This window comes from Dasypus novemcinctus, chromosome 16 (assembly GCF_030445035.2).
Source record: "Dasypus novemcinctus isolate mDasNov1 chromosome 16, mDasNov1.1.hap2, whole genome shotgun sequence".
Lineage (NCBI taxonomy): Eukaryota > Metazoa > Chordata > Mammalia > Cingulata > Dasypodidae > Dasypus > Dasypus novemcinctus.
Window position 1 is genome coordinate 85,474,535 of NC_080688.1, and position 23,767 is coordinate 85,498,301.

At 36.1% G+C, this 23,767-nt stretch overlaps 1 protein-coding gene and 1 pseudogene across 2 annotated transcripts in view; both read right to left on the reverse strand.

Moving 5' to 3' along the window:
• Window positions 1-2,545: 2,545 nt before the first annotated feature.
• The window catches only part of TMX3 (thioredoxin related transmembrane protein 3), a 43,911-nt gene continuing 22,689 nt past the window's right edge, over window positions 2,546-23,767 (reverse strand). For both annotated transcript variants that reach the window (XM_058277880.2, XM_071208583.1), the window contains exons 10-16: window positions 21,810-21,908; window positions 18,966-19,023; window positions 18,729-18,782; window positions 17,894-17,950; window positions 10,044-10,173; window positions 8,521-8,589; window positions 2,546-5,999 (exon numbers count right to left, since the gene is read on the reverse strand). In XM_058277880.2, coding sequence (XP_058133863.1) covers window positions 5,739-5,999; window positions 8,521-8,589; window positions 10,044-10,173; window positions 17,894-17,950; window positions 18,729-18,782; window positions 18,966-19,023; window positions 21,810-21,908 — 728 coding nt within the window. In that variant the 3' untranslated portion in view covers window positions 2,546-5,738. The remainder of the gene's footprint in view (window positions 6,000-8,520; window positions 8,590-10,043; window positions 10,174-17,893; window positions 17,951-18,728; window positions 18,783-18,965; window positions 19,024-21,809; window positions 21,909-23,767) is intronic.
• On the reverse strand, window positions 12,421-13,670 carry LOC139436691 (P2X purinoceptor 2-like; annotated as a pseudogene).

Here is a 23,767-nt window from a genome sequence, read left to right on the forward strand (position 1 = left end):
AGTCACACTTCACATAAGTCCTTACAAATACTTTCAGGTTCTTTTAAAACACTGTCTCAATTATTTATTGTATTGTTCGAAGTAGTCATATGATCTTAAAATCTCAATCACACCAATTCAGAATGCTTATGTTTAAGATATTTAAGGAAAAAAAAAGTAAACAAAGGGGTTTAACACAAAATTATTATACAAGCTATTTCTGTACGACCTCAATATTTGAACTATTAAATGCTACTGAGTAATTAAAATCTAACCATTTACTGCAAGGTTTCTTAACCTTTTTTGTTCCATAGACCCCTTTTCCAGGCAGGTGAAACTACAGACCCCTTACAAAGTTCAAACTGTACTGTGTTTTATTTAATAAATATCTAACATCTGCACCAATACGTGCCCACAAAAATGTTTTTTTTAAAATTTAGGTTAAGGCTCATGAACACCTTGTTAAGAGCCCCTGATTTACTGTATCTGTGACTGGACTTTATAGTTTGGGATAATAGCTTCACATGCAGATCCAGAAACTGTATTAAACAATTCTAATGGAGCAAAAACCATTTTCACTTAAATCCATAAATGACCATGTTAGGAAGACAGTGATGCAAAATTCCAAGTGAAAAGTGTGAACAAGTGAAGTAATCTGTTTCTACAATCTACTCTTTCAGCTTCACTGAACTCTTTCAATTACACAACTAAAATGTACTCTATTAAATGGGCTTAACCTTTTTGGACCCTGCTCTGAAAAGAGAAGGGGCGCTGGTATACGTGGGCATAAAGGTGGCTTTGCTTTAGTGCTTACATTCGTGGACTCACAGAATCTTGGTCTCCGAAGGAAATTCAGTACTATAGGGTTGCCTGGCACACATTTCAGCGTGGGAACTCTACCTTCCAGGACAGCCTGTTAGGTCTCTGAGTATTGTTTTGTGGACCATCCCCTTAACCTGAACTGCCTTCCATGTACCCCTTACCTCCACCTGTGGTACTGCCGCAGCGGCGGACATGCAGCCGAGAAAATCTGACCCCTTCATGTATGAGACTTGAAGACCGCTGTGTGCTGTTTCACCGTGCGCTCTTGTCTGCTGAGCCCCAAAGATCCCCACGATCTAATAATTTGCAATCATTTTATGCTGAATAGATCATATGAAAAAGGAAACCAAACAGAAAAGTGGAAAATTTGCCATCAAGCATTTGAAGTAAAAACTATCAGTTATAGTCTAAAAACTCCAGAAGGGCTGAGACCATCACTGCCTTTGACTCCATATTCTCAAGAGTACAGAAAAGGTTAAAAACATTTATTGAATGAATAAATTATGAGAAATAATTTGACTTTTCTTCACTAGCTGTTTAAAACATCATTTCAGTATCAAGGAGACTGGCTTAAAGAAATGTTGAGGGTTTTTGACTATAGTCTGAAGCCATGCAGGAAAGTCAAATAATTTTTCCATGAATACTCAATATCCATTAATATTTAAATACATTATGATTTTATTCTTAACAACTTGACCTTTCTTTGTGGTATACAATGATGATGTAAATTCTACATGAAGTGAGAAGAGAAATACACTAAATTGATAAATAACATTACAGTTAATATATGAGTTCTCATTATGTGCTACTTTTCTAAATATACCTCATGCATAACTCACTTAACCCTCACAATCCTATGAGACAGGTGCAGTCATGCCCAAATTAGACAAGGCAGCCCAGGAGCAGGGAGGTTACGTGCCTTACCAACTTTACAGAGGTAAGTGATGGAGCAAGAATTTGAGTCCAGGATTTGTGACATGGAGCCTCTACACACAATGCTATTTAGCTTCTCAAGAGACAGGAGTCTGTCATCCTCCCACAGAATTCATCAACAGCTGAATACGCTTTGTCTCCCTTATCAGAGAAAGCCCATGCTCACCACTAGTCTGCGCAAGCTTACAATTTGTGGGGGGCCATTTTTTGGCTATTATTCCTGTGCCAGAGAGTAATTCACATCAAAGGACCTGCCCGTGGATTAAAATCTGAAAAAGAAATCTAAAAATTAAAATTTGTAGAAAGCTGTTTCTTCATCTTTCCCCACCTGATGCTAAAAAACGAAACAAAACACAAAAATCCTAAAGCTGTGGACTCCCATTTTACTGACAATGAAAGTGAGTTGCCAAAATTGTGATGTATCTAAGATCACAATTTAGCAGCTGATCAAGGACTCAAACCCAATTCTTCTAATTTTACATTCTGTAAAAGGATAGTAAAAGATGCCCTTTTGAAAAAATTAGTATTTACAAATTATCAGGTTTTACATGATAGAGCAAATACAAAATATACCAAACCTATGAATTTTAGGATTATCACTATAATATAAAGGAATTACATTAAGAATCTCATCTCTAAAATAAGTTTAAGCTCTAAAATTCTATTTCTATAATTATGAATAATTTACAATTTTAATGAAAGGAAAAAACACATGTGGAAGATCAGCTTAGCTGCCCTCTCTGCTTGCACAGATAACTATATTCATTTTGCGAACAGCAAAAAGATAAATAGTAAAAATAACAAAAGATTGTACATTTTCAATTAATTTATTTTAGAAAAACAAAGGTTTACAATTGGTGCCATAAGGCCAGAGGATATCATAAATTCAACAGGTTAGTAATACAGACTTTCAAAACCTTTATTGATTAGTCCAAAGTAGAAAATTATTTTTGCCCCCTCTTGGACTCAAGACACATTCAGAAAAAACATATATATATAAAAATAAAATGGCAAACCTAACCCACAAATTAATTAATACTAACATTTCACACTATTTAAACAATTTGTGCATAATAAGAATGGCTGAGTGGTTTTTCCCAGTACTTCCTCCACATCATATGAAGCAATGATAAAAATATCTAAATTACTGTTTGCAAAACCCAAACCTAAAAAGCTCCTCAAAACAAAATACAAGATACAACATTACCAAAACAAAATTCACTAATCTAAAGCAATACAGTTATACTGGCTTTAACTACTAATACAGATCTAAGACACCTGCCCTTCCTTCAGCCTTGACATTTGGCATCTTAATATTATCTCTAGATCAGATACCAGGAAGCATTGTGTGTGGAGAAGAAAAAAAAAAAATTCAAGGCTAATATTCCTGGAGCAAATTTCAGATAATATTAGCTAGGGAAATATTGATACACAATGAAATGAGCAAAAAAGAATGGAAGCTATGATGGCGAGCATAGGGTACTTTATAAAAACATGCAATTTCTCTTTGAAATAGGTTGAAATATTTTTGAAGATTGTCGAGTACCAGGTCCAGCAAGAGAAACATCTATAGTTTTTAATTTTAGATTTAAAAAATTGAACTTTACTGCAACTGCAGGAGAAGGCAAAACTCCAACTTCCTGAAAGATATTCTCCACTACACATATGTACTCAATAATATTCATCACTAAAATAAGATATCTAAGTTCAACTAGATTCAAATACTAAGAGTTGTCTTTATTTTGAAGTATTTTTTCCTAAAATGAAAAGAGCTTCGTAGCTCTGCTATTATATTGAAGGGAAAATCGTATTAGTAAACAAAAACTTAAAATTTGTTTTGTGAGCAACCTGACAATGCGAATAAAAATATCCCAAAGTAAAGACTAAACTTTAATACAAAAGTGAAGAAATGAAATTTAGCACTTACAACCGACACATCCATTTAGTTTCCCCAAATGAACACACTTTGAAAGCACAAACAGAATACATTTTGGGGCAACAGCAGAGTTATGAAAAAGATAATTGAGAACTAAAACATTAATTTATAACAGAAAATTTCAAAATGCAAAGGAAGATCACTGGTTTTATTTGTACATATTGGGCTTCTTTTTTTCTTTCTTTCTATTGAGGGCTTTTATTTAGAAATGCTTGACTAATTCATTCCAAAACCAAAAATATACAGATGACTAACATCTAAGTAATAAACATAAAAGAAAAAATCAGTAATATTTTCTGTAACAATTTCCCCATGTCACTTATCTGAGCTTTCACTTCCTTGCTAGACTTGACTCTCAAATGAAGTACCCATAGTTATCTAAGCTCATTATTACTGCTATACAAAAGCATGACCATTGGGAACATTAAAAATCATCTTCCAAAATAACTCCTCAAAGTGTAATGACACTTTGGACAAGAATCCACTTGCTAAATTTACAGGACATATTGCTGGTTTTCACTGAAAAATACTTCACTCCTGTATTTCCTGAAATTCTCTATGACTGCATGTTTCATTTTTTAAAAATGTAGTAACGTGATGACAAACATCGAGAATGAGTATTTAATGTTAAGTATTAAAAATAAGAGCACATGGATACAATAAAACGATTACTACTAATTCCTTGGTTTAAGATATAGGAGTTTCAGTTCAGTTATAATCAGCATGGTTTAAGAAATAACCAAGAGCTGCCCTTTGGGACCAAAGCCCCAACAACTATTTTTAAAGTGTGTAAATAACTTTAGATGTTTAATTAACTCCTTTATATTGAATAACTCAATTATTCAATTAGTAACCACCCAAATAATATTAATACAATTTTAAATTTAGCCAAAATGAAAGCCTCAAAAATAACCAAACTTGTATCTACAATAAGCACGCCAAACACTTAAATACCAATCTGCATTAGGATAGAATTCCTACCTTATCTTAATATGGACAAAAGATGAGAGGTCAACGGCTGAAAGAGGTTGACAGACTGAAAAATGGAGACGATAACAGGCAGATCTCTTTTCTCACTCGGCATGACTTTTGTTGTTTAACAATCTGATTATGATATTTATTATTTAGTAGGAACACAAATATACCCATAATGTTACATAACAGGCTGTCAATAAATTACACACACACACACACACACACACGACTATCAGTTAACATAGACTGTGCTAGATATTACTTTTAAAAAAACAGGGGAAATTTTTTTTCCAAGGAAATAGATAAAATAGGGGGGAAAAGCTAAACTAAACTAAACAGTTGTGGCTAAGGCTGGGTAGGAGCGATGTAATGGCTGACACACTTGTTAAGAGCGTCTAAGGGCATGGCTTGAAACCATAGCTCCAAGTCAATCCTGTTAACATTGCAAAGATCAAATATAACTGTTTTCCCACCACACAGGGCCATATGGAAACTGTACAATAATGCAACTGGCTATTAGTTAAAAAGTAACATTTTCTCTCCTTTACAAATAACAACCAATAAAATAAAATTACTATGCTATATAAAACCAAATTATTTTTAACCTCATAATCTTAATTTTCTCTGTGGAAAAAATTCTTAGTTCTTCTTAAAGTGCCTAAATTTTAAAGACTTAATATTGTCCATACAAATTTTATCCAAAATATTTGAGGGAATGGGATGGTAGGAGGTGGAGGTATATTTTTCTGTATCCAACGTATTTTCTACCTGACTGACCAATGAAAATATCTTGTCCAAGAATCTTAACTGTCACAGAATATTCAGAGAGAAACATGCAAATATAACTGATTGTTACAACATCTATAAGGGTAAACTTTGTCTTTGCTTGGTTTAGACAAGCATTTCATTTCTCTGTTCCAGAAGACCCCCACTCCCCCAATTAAGAGAGGAATACTTTCATCCATGCAGTTGATATTAGCAAAATACAAGTAACATGTTCTCTTCTGTGAAGATCGTGATTAAATGTCTAAATTCAATAAATAGACTCTTTAATAGTTTGAAATCCTATCAAATATTTTTTGCTACGAGAAGCTCAATCTTTCTTCTTTTCTAGTACATCTTTGGGTTCTTGCACCGCAGGCACTAGAGATTCTGCACTGCTTGGCTCCAGTTGTTCCTTGCTTTCTTCCATGGGTTCTTGACTTTCAATTTCACTTTTAGATATTTCGTATCGTTCTTCTATGTAACCTCCATCGGTATCAGCTGTGTAGATCCCATAGCACATGATACTGATGACACCCAGTGGCAGGCCAAAGAGAAAGCAGCCCATAAGTGGTGAGCTCTTGAATATAGACTGTGGAAAGATAATTAAAACTCCTCTGATATTCAAAGCACAAATTAACATAACACCATTACAGATTATTTTCTCTCGATGCTATTCAATTTTTAAAATAAGTTTTAGAACATTGTAAACGTTGTGAATACAATAAAACTGAGGTTTTAACCTATTTTTTCACCTGTTTCAAATGTCCTCCCTCCTGCCCCTCAGTATCTCTAGGTTACACTAACCAAACAGAGAAGCTACAAGAGGAAGGAGATCACAGCAACAACCTTCACGGATAAGTCGTTCTCAAAGTGAATATAATTTGGGAATAATAAAATAAGGCTGTCAGTTCCAATGAATCAATGTCAGTATTTCTGCAGCAATTTCAATGGTAGACACTGAGACACAAATTTTAAATTTTGTGCTTCAAAATTTTGTGTGCTTCAGTGTGTATGCATGAGAGACTGAGAGAGAGGCACTGTGTGAGTGTGTGTCCAGCTCCTGGCAGCAGAGTATGGCACTGGATACTCTTAACACCTTTTCTAAAGACACTGACTTTTCTCACATTAATCACACAGATGTTCAAGAGCTTTAGAATGCTCACTGAGAAGGTTGGGGTATTTGCTATGAAGAAGGTCTACACATCTTCTCTTTACATGGCATTTTTAAAATTCTTTATTCATCTTGTTAGGAGTAAGGGCTCATTAACATATTAAAGGTTAATTTCCCTCACTTTATATACTGTCTCCTCAACTCTCAAAAAAAATCAAAGTAATTTTCCTGAATAAAAGTATACAGCATATATACTATACAGTATATAGAAATATAATAATATTCTATAGGTTGCATCTATAACTCTTGAGAACTACATTGACAAGTTCCAAGGAGAGACTGGATTGAGAAAACCGAACGCTTCACAGAAAAGAGGTGTGTTTTGAGATGCAAATGTAAAGATAAGAATGAGACAGGGCAAAGGACAGTGTGAGCACTGTCAAGAAGCATCAAAAAAGTTTAGCATGCAATTTTCAAAAACCAAATAGTCTTGAGAATATTTTAAATAGACCAAAGTATCCAAAGTTACATTATTTGAAAAGGGGAGGAAAGTAAACAAAACCAGTGTTACTGCATCACCAATTGTGTAGTGGTCTTAAAGAATGGACTGGAGACAGGTGAGAGAAAAGGCGGCAACCAGTTAGGAGCCAGAGTAGTAGCTAGACATAGCATGAGCCCAATCCATGCTGGTGGCAAGAGAAAAATAAAGAAATGTCACTAATAAATTGAAGAAGTTATGAAAGGACCAAGGCAAAGATTATAGGAATTAATTTCTCACCGACAGTACAAAGTTAGTTATATTTAAACAACTTCTTTTGGCCATGATGATGAGAATATCCATGGAAGTAGCTCAAAATTGACAATTAGAACCAGATTTAAGACTCAAACAAATTTAGGAATTCTGCTCTCAAGGTGATCAAGAGTTGAAGCAGAAGAGTTAAGAAAAATTTCTTAAAGTTCCAAGTAAGAAGGGTTCATTCAAATCCAAGAACTGAAAAGGGGAGAAAGAAGACATTCTGAAGAAGTTCTAAACAATTAGAGACAACAAAACAAAACAAAACAGTAGTGGTGATTATCACAGCAGGAAGGGAAAGCAGAACACCAAGGAAAGAATGCTTTGAGGAAATCATTAATAGGTTTAATAATTAGTAAGCTATTGGTGAGACTGGCCTTTAGTTTTATAAAGTGAAAAGAAAAGGAAATCAAACCCGCAGAGCTAATCAAGTGAGGGATGATAGTAAGGAAAATCAAGGAAATATTTTACAAAGTGTAATTATAAAAGATGAAAGTGCAATGGGGGGCAGCAGCATCAATTAAAGTTATCTATTTTTTTAATGTTTTTCATACATATAACAATTATGAATAAATATTGGGATGAACAAGGAAAGAAAACGTTGTTGAAATGGGTTTGACCTATTACATTTTTAAGTTAAAGTCTGCTTTTGAAAGAAAGGAATGAAGGAAAGAACATAAGGAAATAAAGGAGGAAGAGGAGGAGGGAGGGAATGGAGGAAGGAAGGTCATCTGTAAATGATCCTAATTATTTACCATTTGGGGAAAGCAGAGAATTAATGGGGGTTTTAAAAGACCTAAAATATTATTTCAACTATTTCAAAGAATGAAGGACTGACTTTCTAAGACACATCGCTTATTCTCTTTGAGAAAATAATCGCAGAAGATAGAACTTAGTGGAACTATCTATACTTCCATCAAATCACAGAAATTAAGTAAAACCTTTACACAGTAGGGTAAGGAAATAAAATCTTTAAAATCATACCATCAAGTTAACTGATTCTGAATTTTAGTTAACAACTGAAATCATAAAGAAATGAATAATTAGAAAAAATGTCTTCTACTTGATGAATATATTATCTTAATATAAATGCGGACTGGAGTTCATATTCTGCATTTTTTTCCTACTGCATAAAAAAATTCCAGATTTTACCACTTAGACATAAAGAATTTACATGTTACTTAAAAATGACACTAACAAACTTACCACAATAGTAGATTTGGCATCAAATGCTATTCTTTTTAATCTCTGCAAAATGCTGTCACCTCCTTGGGCCTTAAAATTAATAGGGAAGAAAAATTTAAATTGTTACATAAGTATGTAAGTATTATTACTTCATTTCTCTACGTTATATAATTTCACAATTTCTGGTCAAGGGCAGATATGGAGATTACCTAAAGCACCCCAAAGAATGTATAGTAAGCAATGGTTAGCCTGACCCATACTCCTTCTAACTACTTGTGTTAACACACCCTGATTCAGCTCTAAAGAATTCATCTTTCCCTATTCAAGATCCATGTAGCTTGGTGTGGCCAACCCACTCCGAGTCCAGGCCTGCCCAGTTTTGGGGTATAGTTGGGATTGATAAAGGAGAACCGCTGCAGGATATCGCTGCTATCGTGAAGGGACGGTTTCCCTGGGTTATGAAGCTCAAAAAGAAGAGCAGAAAGGCAGAGAGAAAATTTTCTGACAAAAATCAATCAAATCCCTGCAGTCTGGCTTATTCCTGGAATTTCCCAATTATATGAATTAATAAAAAATAAAATCTTTTTGTCCTCCAACCCTTTCGGGTGGTTTCACTTACCTAGTTGTATAACAGTTCTCACTTATTCAGGCAAGTCAACAAAAATATTATTTTCAAAAATACAAAATTCCTACTATATGATCAAGAGTGTTTTTCTTAACTTCTTGATCCTGACCAAAAGTAGAAATATGTTACCCTGTGAGTCAACATTCAAATAAAGTTTGTGTAATACTGAAGCAAGTTTCACAAAATAATAAACTTAATTAAAGCAATGAAACCTCATTTTCTCTGTTTTAGTCTATGCTACTGAATTAAGATCCATACAGATTACAGTCTGCTTAAGTGATTTCACAGCCCTCTAATATGGGTTTTATCTACCTGTTTGGAAAACATTATGGCAAGATTTATAAAGGGAAAAAAGACAACAACAGAAAATTAAGACTATCCAGTCATTACTTCTCAGAAATCATTTATAGGCTTCTATTTAGAACTTTCCGCTGGGGCTCTGATTCTCAATACATTTCCAGATTTTTAAGGAATTGTGGTCTTATTCTCAGGTTTTCTTAGAATCCAATGCTAATAACCCAATTGCACTCTTGGACTCAGAGAAGCATTTAGAGCCAGGAAAATTCACCCCTGGGTTTGTCCTACACACTGTAGACCTCTTAGCATCCCTAGCCTGCTGACGTAAATTCCAAAGGCACCTTGCAATTACTGTGATAACCAAAAACGCTCCGAATGGCCCCCCAAAGGGCCACTTCCACTCAGGCTACAGCCTCTGACACAGAAGAACCTTCTCAGTCTAGGAAATGTGATTTTGCCTATAAGAGGAGAGAAGCAACGAACGGAGGCTTCCCCCAACCCCCTCTCCGTCACCCCCAGGTGATAGTTACTTCTTTCAGAGTCAGTAGTAAAGACAAAACGTGTTTATCTCTACTCTCTACCCCCTCACCATCGTCCCCGTGAAACAGAAGTGGACACTTACTTCTACTGTGCCATCTAAAACATTATTAATGAAATGGACCATGTCTTCAGCATTCTTAATCTGTCTATCTAGTAGAAAGTATTGCTGGTTTGAAGTATTCAGTACAACGACAGTTGGGACTGTCAACTCGCTGAAAATACGAAAACAAAGAAATCAAAATATACGTTAAATCCAGAGGTAACAAATACTCTGACATGTATTTACATTATCTCTCAGTACAAAAGGAAGGGAGGGAGCATTAATAGCTTTGCTCCCTCTGCCTCCATGAGGAAATTTTCCTATTTTGCATCAATTTTTAAAAGTTAAATTAACATTATATGATGAACATTCTAATATGCAATACAAAGAGACAGCTCAGCAATCGCTATCAAACTTAAGGCTAAATGTTACTGTGTATGAAGTATCAATTTCTGGGCAGTATTTTGGACTTTAAATACCATCAGTGTTAATCATACCCAACCCCACCTCGGTTAAGTGGCACTCAGCTAAACTAGACAGCTAAGAGCATGGTCTATGAGTCATACTGCCTGCACTTAAATCTTGGGCTTTTTCTTATGGTTGCAGGGTTTTAGATAAATAATTCAGCTTCTTAAGCTGAATGTTTTTCATTTATAAAGGAGGGAAGGCAATAGTACCTATCTTGCTATTAAAAATAAATGGGAAAATTCAAGTTAAACATTTAGCACAGGACCTTGTATAGAATATATTTTCAGTGAAGTAAACACTGTTGCCAATTCTCTGCATTCTCACTAAATACTCCACCTCTTTCTCAGGGATATACTGGGCATTTATTAGTTTACAGACTGCAAAATAATTTAATATTCCCAATGTGTCACTACTTTTTTTTTTCCCCTCCATGGATTTTTTGGTGTAATTATTTTTTTAACAAGGGCATTATTAAATCCTTATGCCACATACACATCACTTTATGGTTATTTCTATATGAAAGCATTATGTGAAAATATAAAACTATAGTAGAAACAACTGATATCACTATATTATCATTATGTAACTGAGTGCAATAGATTGCTCTATTGTTCCTAATTCTTTAGCCCTCCCCATATCAAGGGACTGCAGTTGTTCCTGCTACAGGCAAACGTGCTCCTGTGGCCCTGGTGTTGCGCTCAGCCATGGAACCGAGCCAATGGGAGGGAAGGTAACAGGGGACTGAGCAGAGACAGGCCATGTGTCTGCAGGGCGGGGCTTGCCCCTGGTGCTTCCAGTGCCCTGAGAAAAATATCCCCATGAGGATCTGGAAGACATGGAGCAGAAATGAATATAACTGGCAGTTTGGAGCCGTATCTCCTGTGCCTGGCTGAGATCAGCCAATCCCAGGTTATATAAGAAAATGGTTAAATATGTTGAAAAGTACAAAATGCCAAGGAAAGAAATCAATAAACCAGAGAGACATACTGGATTCAAAGACTGGAAGACTCAACACTGTAAAGATGTTAATTCTCCTTCAAATGACCTACAGTCTAATGTACTGCCTATCAAAATCTCAAGAAAGATTTTTTATAGGCATAGACAAGTATATTCTAAAATTTATACATGAAGTCATAGATTGTTTTGAGAAGGAGCACTCTACCTGACACTGAGGCGTACTATGTTGCCATGGTAATAAAGTGTCCTCTTAGAGAAGGCACAGGTACTCTGGTCAATGGAACAGAATACAGAAATCAAAAATACCCTTACACTAACATGCCCAACTGATTCTTTCTTCTGGCCACAGGGTTTCTTAGACTCTGAGCATGTCATGGCTTCTTGGCTCCAGTGCAGGGTTTTGAAGCCAGGGTTAAGTGGGCAGGACCCAGGAGCAGGGTGGGCAGCAGCACTAAGCACAGGAGAGGTGGGGGTCCGAGGCCATGCTCGGGGTGGGGGGTGAGAAGCGGGGTCAGCAGGTGGAGCCTGCCTCTCCCCAGCTAGAGACCTGGGTGGAGGGATGGGGTGGGCGAAGGGAAGGGAGGGCAGGAATGCAGGCCTCCCTTTCACTCAGCTCCACCGCTCCGTTCCTCAGCAGGTCCCTTGGCTCCTGGTTTTTAGGAAGATGTGAGGCTGTTAAGGTGCATGGGGACAACCCTGGCCTGGAGTGCAGGGGTCCCCACAGTGCTGCTGGAGAGTCAGGGCTGTTTCTGGAGCTGGGGCTTCAGGGGCCGGCTGTCCAAAGAGCCCAGCCCCACCCCAGGCCTGCGTCTGCGGTGCAGCATGAGGTGCAGGTGGGTGCCTGGGACTCAGGGCGAGGCCAGACCTTCAGGGTCCGTGGGCATGGAGTTCTGCTGGGAAAGCCAGGGGGCAGAAAGCCCCTGTTCCTAGTCTCTGCTCTGAACTGGCCACCATCTGCTCAGGCCAGAGGAGAGATGGGCCTGGGGTCCCGTGATCAGAGCAAGCTGGGGCTAGCTCTGCCAGAGGGAGGGCTGCGTGGCCAGTCCACAGGACTGGGTGGGGGCAGGGCCTGACCCAACACATGGGTGAAGGTCAAGGGCCAGCTAGTTGAGGAATGCCTCATCATACACACCTTGTCACACTTCTTCTGGCTCTAGACCTTGTTTTTGTTTGTACATGTTAGCAAGATCCAGTCACACAGGAAGGAGTCACCCCAATGGAGATCAGGGATGAGGCCGGATTCACGGTGGTAGAGATGAGGCTGAACTTCCCTGCCTGGCCACGCAGTGGCATTGCTGTCAATCCTGTAGGCTCTGAGAAGAACGTAGGTGGTGGTACCATTTACCTTGTGACACTTGGCAAAGTTGTAGCCAGACGAGGCTGGGACATACTTGAGGTCAAGCCTCCAGAAGGAATACTTAGGACTGTACTTGGTTGCCAATAGGTCCAAGCCGCAGCTGCAGTTGGTAGGGACCCCAGTGGCTCCCCCTTCTGTGTAAGCTCTGTGAAGTTCTCCCCAGCCTGCTGTACAATGAGGCCCAGTGTGAAGAAGAGAGGCGGGAGAACTCATCAAACGTGGCACTGTGTCAGACCCGAGGCCTTCCTGCTTGTAGCCCTGCCCCTGGAGAACTACAATTTGCTGTTCTTGAGGACAATGATGAAATTTGGGGCCATCTTACCCAGAGACTGACAGAGGCTCCATCTTCAACAGGACACCAGCCAGACACCTCATGCTTCTGGAGGCCCCGTCTAACAGTGCACACGGCACCTTGCCCACGGCCCACAGCCCAGCCACACAGTCATCACCCGAGTCACAGAGGGTATTGCTGACCCGATGCTGAGGGATGACAAGGGGGTGACCTTGATCCTGAAAGATGCTGAACACGCTGTCCCTCTCGGGGGGGCGGGCTTCAATTATGCATCCACGCCCCACACTTTGTGCTCTGATGTGGTGATGCCCTTGACCTTAGTGATGAAGGAGCTCTTGGGGCAGACTCGCTGTCCTGGGAGATTTTCTGCACAATGAACACATGCCACACGAGGAAGAGCAGGATGAGCAGCTGTCCAGCATGGCACACATGCCCAGGTACCGGTTCTTCACCATGATCCCCTCAAGCAGCTCGCAGTCCCAGAGTGCCAACCAGCAGCTCATGCTGGCTCCATGCCCCTCCACTCTCCAGAACTGCCCGACCCCGCCAGCCAGCCAAACGACTTTTGACAAGAGTGCAAAAGCAATGCAATGAGAAGAGGACTGACTTTCAATATACAGTGCTGGCGTATATTGGAACTTGACCTAAATATTACATACCTCACTCAAAAATTAACTCAAAATGGATCACAGACTTAAATATAATTCATAAAACTATAAAACTGAAAAAAAAATAGAAAATCTTCAGAATCTAGGGCTAGACAGAGTTCTTAAACTTGATACCAAGCTCACAATCCATAAAAGGAAATATTGATTGATGAGACCACATCAAAACTAGAAACTTTTGATCTGTGAAAGATTGTGAAAATGGAGAGAAAGCTACAGAGTGGGAGAAAATATTTGCAAATCATATGTACAATGAAAGACTATTATCTATAATATGTAAAGAACTCTCAAAACGCAACAGTAAAAAAATTCTAATTAGAAAATGGGCAAAAGATATAATCAGACATTTTACTGAAGAGGATATGAAAATGGCAAAGAAGCATGTGAAAAGATGTACATCAATAGTCATCAGGGAAATATAAGTTAAAGTCATATGTAATATCATTAGATACTTATCAGAACGACTAAAATAATCAGTGACTATGCAAAATGCTGGTAATGATGCAGAGAAACTGGATCATTCATTTATTTCTGACAGGAATGCAAAATGATACAGCCACTCTGGAAAAAAAGAGTATGGCAGTGTCTTTCAAAAACTAAACAAGCAATTACCATAGGACGCAGCGAGTGCACTCTTGGGCATATATCCCAGAAAACTGAAAACTTAACTTCATGCAAAAACATGTGCAAGAATGTTCACAGCAGCTTTGTTTGTAACAGCCAAAAACTGCAAGCAAGCCAGATGTCCTTAAACAGATGAATGTTTAAACTAACTGTAATACATCCACACACTACTCAGCAATAAAAAGAACAAACTATTGATTGGTACACAGAACTTGTAATTATTCTGAGTGAAAAAAGCCAACCCCAAAAGGCTGAATACCATATAATTCCATTTATATAACATTTTGAAACACAAAATTTCAGAAATGGAGAATAAGTTAGTGATTGCCAGCTGTTACACATGGGGGTGGGGATGGGACAGGAGAAATGTAGTATGATTTTTAAAAGGACAACAGGAGGGGTCCCTGCAGCAATGGGACTGTTCTGTGGCTTGCTGTGGTGGTGGGTACACACACCTACTCATATGATAAAATTGTACATAACTACAGATATACACTTAAACACACAGAAGTACAAGTAAAACTGGGAAAATCTGAAAACAATCATTGGACTCTATCAATATCAAAATCTGGTTGGGATATTGTACTACATAAAATCTTACCAACAGATTAATAACAAAAATAAAAGAGCTATCAAGCCATGCAAAGATACCAAGGAGTCTTAAATATATATTGCTAAGTAAAAGAAGCCAATCTGAGCAGGCAACATACTACATGATTCCAACTATATGACACTGCGGACTAGGCAAAATTATATAGACAATAAAAAGATCAGAGGTTGCCATGGACTGGGGTATGTGTGTGACTAGGTGGAGCACAGGGCATTTTTAGGGCAGGGAAACTATTTTGTATGATAGCATAATGCAGATACATCACACTATCCATTTGTCAAAACCTAAAGAACTACGTACATAAAGACTGAACCCTAATGTAAACTAATATTGGTCCATCAACTGTAACAAATGTACCACACTAATTCAAGACGGAAATAACAGCAGACACTGTGGGGGCAGGGGGTGGGGCAGATTGGAGGGGTACATGGTTAATTCTGTGCTTCCTGTGCAATTTTTTTGTAAACCCAAAACAGCTCTAAAAATAGTTGATTTTTTTTTTTAATTTAAAAATTTTCCAAAGAGGGAAACTGTAAAGGGTACATGTGATAGTCTGAGTCTTTTTAGGACCCCAGAAAATTATGTTCTTAAATTAATCCATCCCTCTGGGTGTGAACCTATTGTAGATGAACCTTTGATTGTATTACTTCAGTTAAGGGCCTTTTGGTTTAAATTATTTCAGTAAGGCATGACCTAGGGTGCGTCTTAATCCTCTTAATAGAGTCCTTTATAAAGGGGATGAAAGTTGAGAACAAAAGTTGCAGAAGAGAGAAAAACCCCAGCAGTTGAGAGAGAAGGCACTGGAAGCAAGAAGCTGAAATCAATGGAACACAGAAGGAAGCCACTGAAACCAGGTGCTGAAAGCAGTGAGGCCCGGGGAAGAAGGGAAGAGACAAGTGGATGCCGCCACGTGCTTGGCCATGTGAGAAAGGATTCCAGGATCTCTAGTGGCCGATCTGATTATACCTTGAACTGGACACATTCACAGTCTCAGAACTGTATAAGTTTTTAAGTTAATAAATCCCTAGTATAAAAGCCAACCCATTTCTGGTATATTGCCTTGCAGCTTTTAGCAAACTAAAACAATATCCAAGATTTCTGTTATTTCTTAAAATTGTATTTTTTAAAAAGCTGCATATGAAATCTAGAACTCAAAATGAAAAGTTAAAATAAAAGTGGTAGTGACAATGAATTGGAAAAAACAGAATCTCTGAACTTCAGATTTTTGCCAGAAAATGGAATCTTAAATATTCTAGTATCTTACAAGTCAAGTTAGAAATATGACTCATAAAGGAATGTTCAGCCACCTCTAGATATTCTGAATATCATCTTGGATTAAAGAGTTGTGTATTGGAACCAAACTGATTTGGCCTCTTGCAAATGTTTTACTGGTTTGTCTCAAAAGCTTACTGTAAGAAACAGTTGTATCTCAGTCCCTGTTGTTAAAATCCTATTAAAATTATACTTCTATTATAAAGTGCCCCATACCCCCTTTTTGAGATTATATAGGGCACATCAATTTCCCTTAGGTTTCTACAAGGTCAATCATACTCCTCCTATAAGCAACAGTTATTATTTTAGGGACAATGGGAAATGGGTAAATAACTATTTTTCCAAATTGAGTATTAAAAATTAAGGGCCAAATTTATCAAATACCTTTAATAATTGCTGAGATCCTTTATTTTATTTTCCTTTATCTTGATTTCTTCATTACATATTATATCTGGTACTTTATATTTACGGTAACACTATCAAGTTCTTGTTGGGATAAGAAAGGTAATATAATTAAACATAAATGAATAAAGGTAATGTTACTTTATAATTTCAGGCTTTTAATTGAAAATGATGAATCTTACTTTAGGTTTCTAAGATTTTTCTCTTTTTTTTCCTCAGTGTTCTTACTTAGAAAAAGCAAGATATTCATTTAACCTGATACAATTCAAATGAAGGCACTTGCTACACCTGGGTGTTTATACTGTTACTGAACTTTCATTGGGCTCTTGGTGCTTCTGGACAGTTGCTCACCCATCTCACCCATCTCTACAGAGCCTTTGCACTCTTCAATCAGGGGCTATTTTAACCCTCCACCATCCTCTTAAAGTCCTGATTTCCTACAGCCTCTTGTGTCTGCTATTTTGCTCTACCTCAAATAACCTCACCGCATTCTTTGCTCAGCAAACACCTCATCTTCGAGACCTTTTCTTAACTACTGTCCCCTGTGGAAAGCCTTACCTGAACCCACCTCCCTCAGTATGCACTGGGATGGGACTGCACACGGAACTTTTCACTTAGTTTAGTATTACAGTCCATGGTCTTACCAGAGGGACTCTACGCTACTTGAGGACTCATTTTTGCATCCATTCATGTTCACTGACTAAAGTAAGTTCTCATTTTACATTTAGTAAATCAGTACAGGGTCTGGTAAATGTTTTCTAATATCCATTTTCTCAAAGGATGAATCAATTATACTTTGAACAAAATAGATGAAATTATAATGAAATTGCTTATTTTTCCTATAAAATTAATTTAGCCTGTCAAATTTATTTTTCTATACTAGAGATTAACTCTTGAATGCTAAAATTTCTATTTAAATAGTTATACCTACCTATCCATTAAAACTAAATTTCTTAAGGTGTATGTTATATGGAAACTACAAAATTTACAAGTTTTTGAATGACAACTTTTCAGAATACTATAAATTATAACATTGAATCAGGAGATGATCATCTTTTTGGTACTGGATAATATTAAAATTTAGTAAATTCTGAACATAAAATTTTAAAAATAAAATATTTAATGAGTGAATATCTGCATCAGAGCAAACCAAACACTTGTTTTTTTCAGTTATTAGCCCTTCTTGTGTCTGTCTCTCATTAAGAGAAAATTTAAATTGGTAACAAAAGCATTGCATTTACTTACTCCATCAGTAAGCTATTAATATAGTCATTTCCATCCATATGGCCAAACTGAAAATCCCTAAACAACAAAAGAAAGAGAGAAAAAGATTTAATTCTCCCCCAAAAGGAAGCAAATACAAATGGGACATTAGGGCTTTGGATAAACACAGGAACCCTGTAAATATGTAAATCACATGCAATAAATGCAGAAGAGAAAAAAAATTCTACTGGTTTGTGAGTTAAAATTACGCATGAGTAGAATTAAGCAAAGTCTAAGATATTTCTACTTTGTTTATATACGTTTAAAATGCAAAGCGATATAAGCTCTTTTACCTGAAAAATGCTTAAGAATTACCCCTTTATTGTAAGAAGGGACTAATCAGAAGATGCTACATACTAAGTAAGAAGAGAAATATACACATTGACCTATCATGAGAAAAGATCCAGAGTGAGAAGAGAATAAAGAAAATAACAAATTTATATTATGGCAACAACACTATTCAATTATTCTTTGATTTCTTATTAAAATCATTATCTCTGACTTCTGATTGCTCACTTAATTTTATCTCAAATAGTGAGTGTGTATATTTTCTTACCAAAAAATTTATTCCAAATCCAATATGGAAGCAGGATTTACAAATTATAAATAAAGCAGTTTTTTGGTTTGTTTTTTTCTTCTAGGATATACTATCAAAAATTATCACAATCCAGACAATCCACACAGATCCAAGATGCTATAATTTAGTTGTTCCTTGATCACCTTTAAAAGTATAAAATACTACTAACAATTGTTTTTACTATGTTACAAAGCATAATTAAATAAAATAAAAGGAATATTTCAGAATCCCAGCACCTACCTATGGAATTGTTCTCTGTAATCTCTAGCAACTTCCTGAATAATTGATTTTAATCTGTAAAGAACAAATATATGAATATTTCATCTCTTAATGTGAAAATATAATTATTAACTTGTAATATCTGCTACCCTCTAAGTACTACAGGAAAAATAAAACACTATATAATGTTTATCTGGAGCTATGTAAATTCTGAAATGGATGGCATTTAAAGCTTAACACTAATTCAAGGTACTATACCTGGTATGTTCAACTGATGTATTTTTCTCATCAATAACTGCAACAGCTACAAGCTTTCCTGAAATTAAGAATGACATATCTAAATTCAATGATAATCCTCATGATATAAACTTTTCAATTATTACTTATAATTTAATTCCAATTATATTCCATGCACATTAAACTTAATAATTAAATGAACATAATCTTGTGTAACATTTGTAGAGTGAATCAATGAATTAATAAAGTCTAGGTGATAAGTCCCTTCCCATCACCCACACCCATATGTAAACAACAGCAAATATTACACAATTTATATATGCAAATTATTTATTTTCTTTTCACACAATTCCCAGATTGATTAAGTATTTTGCAATTAACTGAAATCAGAAGGGATAAGTTGATTCAGGAAATTTATTAAACATAGCTCTAAAAAAATCATATGTAACAAGAGGGTGAATTTTACATGGCTGTTCTCTTTATAAACATGGATCACTACTTGCCAACAATAATACACAGAATACAATCAATTCACACTTATTTTACCCTAAATAGAGAAGATATTATATTCACAACTGATGTCCTCCAGGGAGGCCGTGTGATGGAATAATTAGAACACTGGCATTGGACCCAGAAAACTGGACACTGCACATCAGCAGTGCCTGTTATGTTCTAGGCACTGCAGCAAGCCTGAAGCAACAAGGGATCTGTAACTTAACTAAAATGTCCACTCATTTTAGGAAAATCAGTATCTATTTCATGCATGAAAATATTCAACTAGTACCTGGTACATGAACAAGGGTCTAAAAATTCAAGAATCGTTCAATGTCATCCCCGTTCTTTAATGCTGCTTTCCCTAACTCCATACTGCTTAAACGTCTCTCTAAATTTTACAGTCTAAACTCTTAACCTTCTGATGAAAACATTAGCTCACAATGATTACTTTCTGCCCTAAAATATCACTTAATTTATTTAGTTTTAATTATGCACTTAACTTTCAAATGTTTCATGAGATTTCTCAAAATAGCCACAACATATACAGCACCTTCCCAAAGAAGCACAGGAATCATTTCTAAAATATTAACTTGACAATTACTGAGTGCCAAAATAATGTGCTAAGCACTGGGCTAGAGATGACACAGCAATGAGCGAACAGCCAAACTCTGCCCTTGGGAAGCTTGTAAGTCCAGTACAGAAGATATTTAATTAAACAATCACACAAATGCACAGTAAAAAAATTAGAATCTGAGTTCTAAAGAAAAGGAGCATGGTACTATAAGAGTATTACACAGTAAACTAACGTAGCTGCAGCCAGGGAAGTCTTTCCTAAAGAACAGGTAATTGCTCTGAGTATGATGGATGAATATGGATTAATTACACATTTCCAGACAAAGGAAACAACATGCATAAAAGTGCTTTGGTGCAAGTAGCACCTTTCCCTGAAAAGTCAGGGAAAGAGGGTGGAGAAAGACTAGAGTGATAAAAAGCTGGAGATTTAAGCAGTCAGACCATGCAGGGACGTGGTCACCAGAAATTCTGAGAAAGACACTAAGTGTCTGAAGCCACAAAAAGCCAGGGGACCTTTATGGTGATTGTTTGATAAATGGCTTGGCATGGCAAACAGTGGGCATATGGACACAGCTGACGCCTAACAAGGGCAACTATGTTGACTGAGCACAAAAAAGGAATAGTGTCACAGCAAGCTTCTGATTCCAAGTTAATCTGAGTAAAGAAACTCAGTGGAGGCAAAGCTGCTATTTTAATTACCTCAGGTCAGGTTGTCAAAAAGGATTACTGAACTGAAAGCAAAACTACTGCACTCCTACATTTTGCCCCTTTTCCCTTCACATGACCTGAAAGAATCAGAAAGTAAACCCACAATCTTTGACATATCCATGTTAATTTCCAATACTGAGCTAATACATGCCTTCTTCTTTAAGGAGAAGGAAAACCAAAATCACCACCAGATAAAGATCATTTTAAATGAGGCAGGAACCAGGTATCATGCCAAGAAACAATAATGAAATAATAACACGAGAGCCTTTTAGAACATTTCTAATTTGTATTCCTAATCAGATTCAAGAGGAGGAAATCATGAAGAGGAAATCCTATACCCATTACTTCTCATACAAAAAAAAAAAAAAAAAAAATTAAGACCTGAGTAAAGTTTTCCCATTCTTTTACTATAAAACTATGCTTCTATCTGAATGGAAACAAATGGAGCAATAATAAGCACAAGTTTTTCCTCATTTATATGTTATCCACTATAAATCTACCAAATAATCCCTCCTAAAATATATATAGGACCACATGGTTTAGATTCTTAAAATGTTTGTAGTTTATATCTGTTTAAGGCCACATAGTAGTTAGCTTCTTATAGCTTTCACTTTGCATCTACAGTTTTCATTTTTGCATCTATATTTTGCTTTGCCTGTCATTTCCAATTCTGTAATTTTAAGAAACTATACCAATTTGATTTCTGCTTTTCTCATCATGAGTAAAAGCAGGCCTTAAAAGATTGTGTGGTAAATTGTGTTCCAAAGCCTACTATAAAATCAGCCTTTCACTATAGCTTCTTGATTGGTTATTTTTCCCCTCATTTCCTTATTATAAGGCTATTTGGTTTCCTTGAATCATCAGTTCTATTAGTGAATCACTCTCACTAACTAGTCTTAGAGCCATCTACAAAGCTACATTCTTTAACAATATTAATCTACATATTCATAAAGCAAATGGACATTGAGACTTAAAATAAGGAAAGAAATTATGAAATAGAGCTTAAAATTCATTTCCTACAAATCAGATTTAAACAATCAATTATGGAAAAAGTCTGCAGTGATGGGAAGTTATACATATGACTATTACCCGTATCTCCAAGTTCATACAGGAGGAAGCCATCCATAGAAAGATAATTCTGAAACCTCTCCCTATTGATCCATGATGAAAGATCACCATCTTCATACTCTTAAAAACAAAAGAAAGTTAGTATAAATACAACATCCATCCTTAGTACTTTCAAATTTATTAACAATTAAATATTAGAATAGGCATTCAAAGTAAGCCTTTATTTTACTTGAATAGAGACTACCGCATCTTAGAAAAATCTGGCCTTGACAATCCCAAACACATTACTCCTGCCTTTGTTAAGCATGGGAGGCCAAGTTTGAAACTTGGAGATAAGGAAAGATACTTTCTCAGGCAGACTCAAAAGTTCAAAGTTTACAGACAATTAAATCTAAACAGATATGGTTAGTTTTTTTTCAAAAAAGGAACAAAGTAGCTCTGAGGTATTAAGTAATTCATAATTGAAAGAGAAAAAAAGATTTGGAATCAGAAATTTGAAGGCTGAATTCTGACTATACCATTTACTATTTTATAACTTGGAGCAAAAACAAAACAAAAACAAGCAAAAACACCTCTTAGGTCTCTTTCTGTGTAAAATAGAATAGGTATCTCAAAGGATAGTTGTAATGATCAAAAAGACATTAAACACAAATGTTTATCATTCAGAGAGTACTAAAATCAAAAGCGCAGGCAGATGAAATGGGGTGGACATGGATTATTTTCTTTCTTATATTTTCATATATGTAAGTGCCACAATTTCCTTTTTAGCCTGATGTTTAATATAGACATTCAAAAAATATGCAATGAATTAATTAATGAGTAAATGGATGAACTTGCTATTTAATTACAGGTCTGTCTCCTCATTCCATTACCTCGTTGGTAATCTCAGCACATTAATTTATCTGCTTTCCTACCTTCCTCACAAATTATTTTGAGGAAAGTATATAGATAGTACCTGCTGTACTAATAAGCTAATTAAATAATAAGTGGTAGTTATTTTATAACAAGAATTCAAATTCATTTCTCATATGTACTTAAAGATTGAAGATAGAAGATTTTTAGAAACGCTTGTCCTCATGACTCTCAAAACAAAATGCTTCTTTTACTAAATCAAAACAGTTAAACATTCTTTTTATTGGACAGCCATCTGGTCGTTTGAATTACTTAAGCAATTCATAATCTACTGCTCTCAGTTAGTACTAGTTTCTTGTTTTATAATAGGATTCAACAATAGAAATAACCACACTCTAGGGCATGCTTCTACAATGAATCAGACTATCTATATCCGTGCTGTCCAACATGGGAGGCACCAGTCACCAGGGCAACTAAGCCCTTGAACTATAGCTAGTTCAATTGATAAGCTGAATTTTTTAATTTTATTAAATTGCAATTTAGAATGTGAAGACTGCTAGTAGGTGAGACTTAACATTTCCTTTCACTTTTGAGTAGACATGTGGTGTCCAATTGATGCTAAGCTTCACTTTTTCTCTTGAAACCATGGAAGTAGGCATTGAATGATATAAGAAATTACTGTTAATTTTGTTAGATATTATAATAGCATTTGGTTAAATTTTTTAAAAGTTCATATTTTTAAAGAGATGCATATTGAAGCAGAGTGATGAAATGACACCATGTATGGGATTTGCTTTAAACATCAACAATGGAAGAAAAAAAAAAAAGTTGAAGCAGACATGGTAACATCTTTATAACTGTTTAATGTGGGTAATATGGTATATGGGAGTTTGTTTATTTTACCAGCCTTTACTACAATGTATGTTTGATATCATGACAAAGATATTTAAAAACAAAACAAAACAAGTATTTGCTTCAATGAAGACATGTTTAATAGCAGATAAGTGGTTACTTCTGTTAGAGATAGAGATGCAAACAGGAAGGATACTTGGGGGATGCAACATGTTGGAGATGTTTTACTTCCTCACCCTTCTATGTGCCTGAAATGTTAGAAACTGCATACAGTG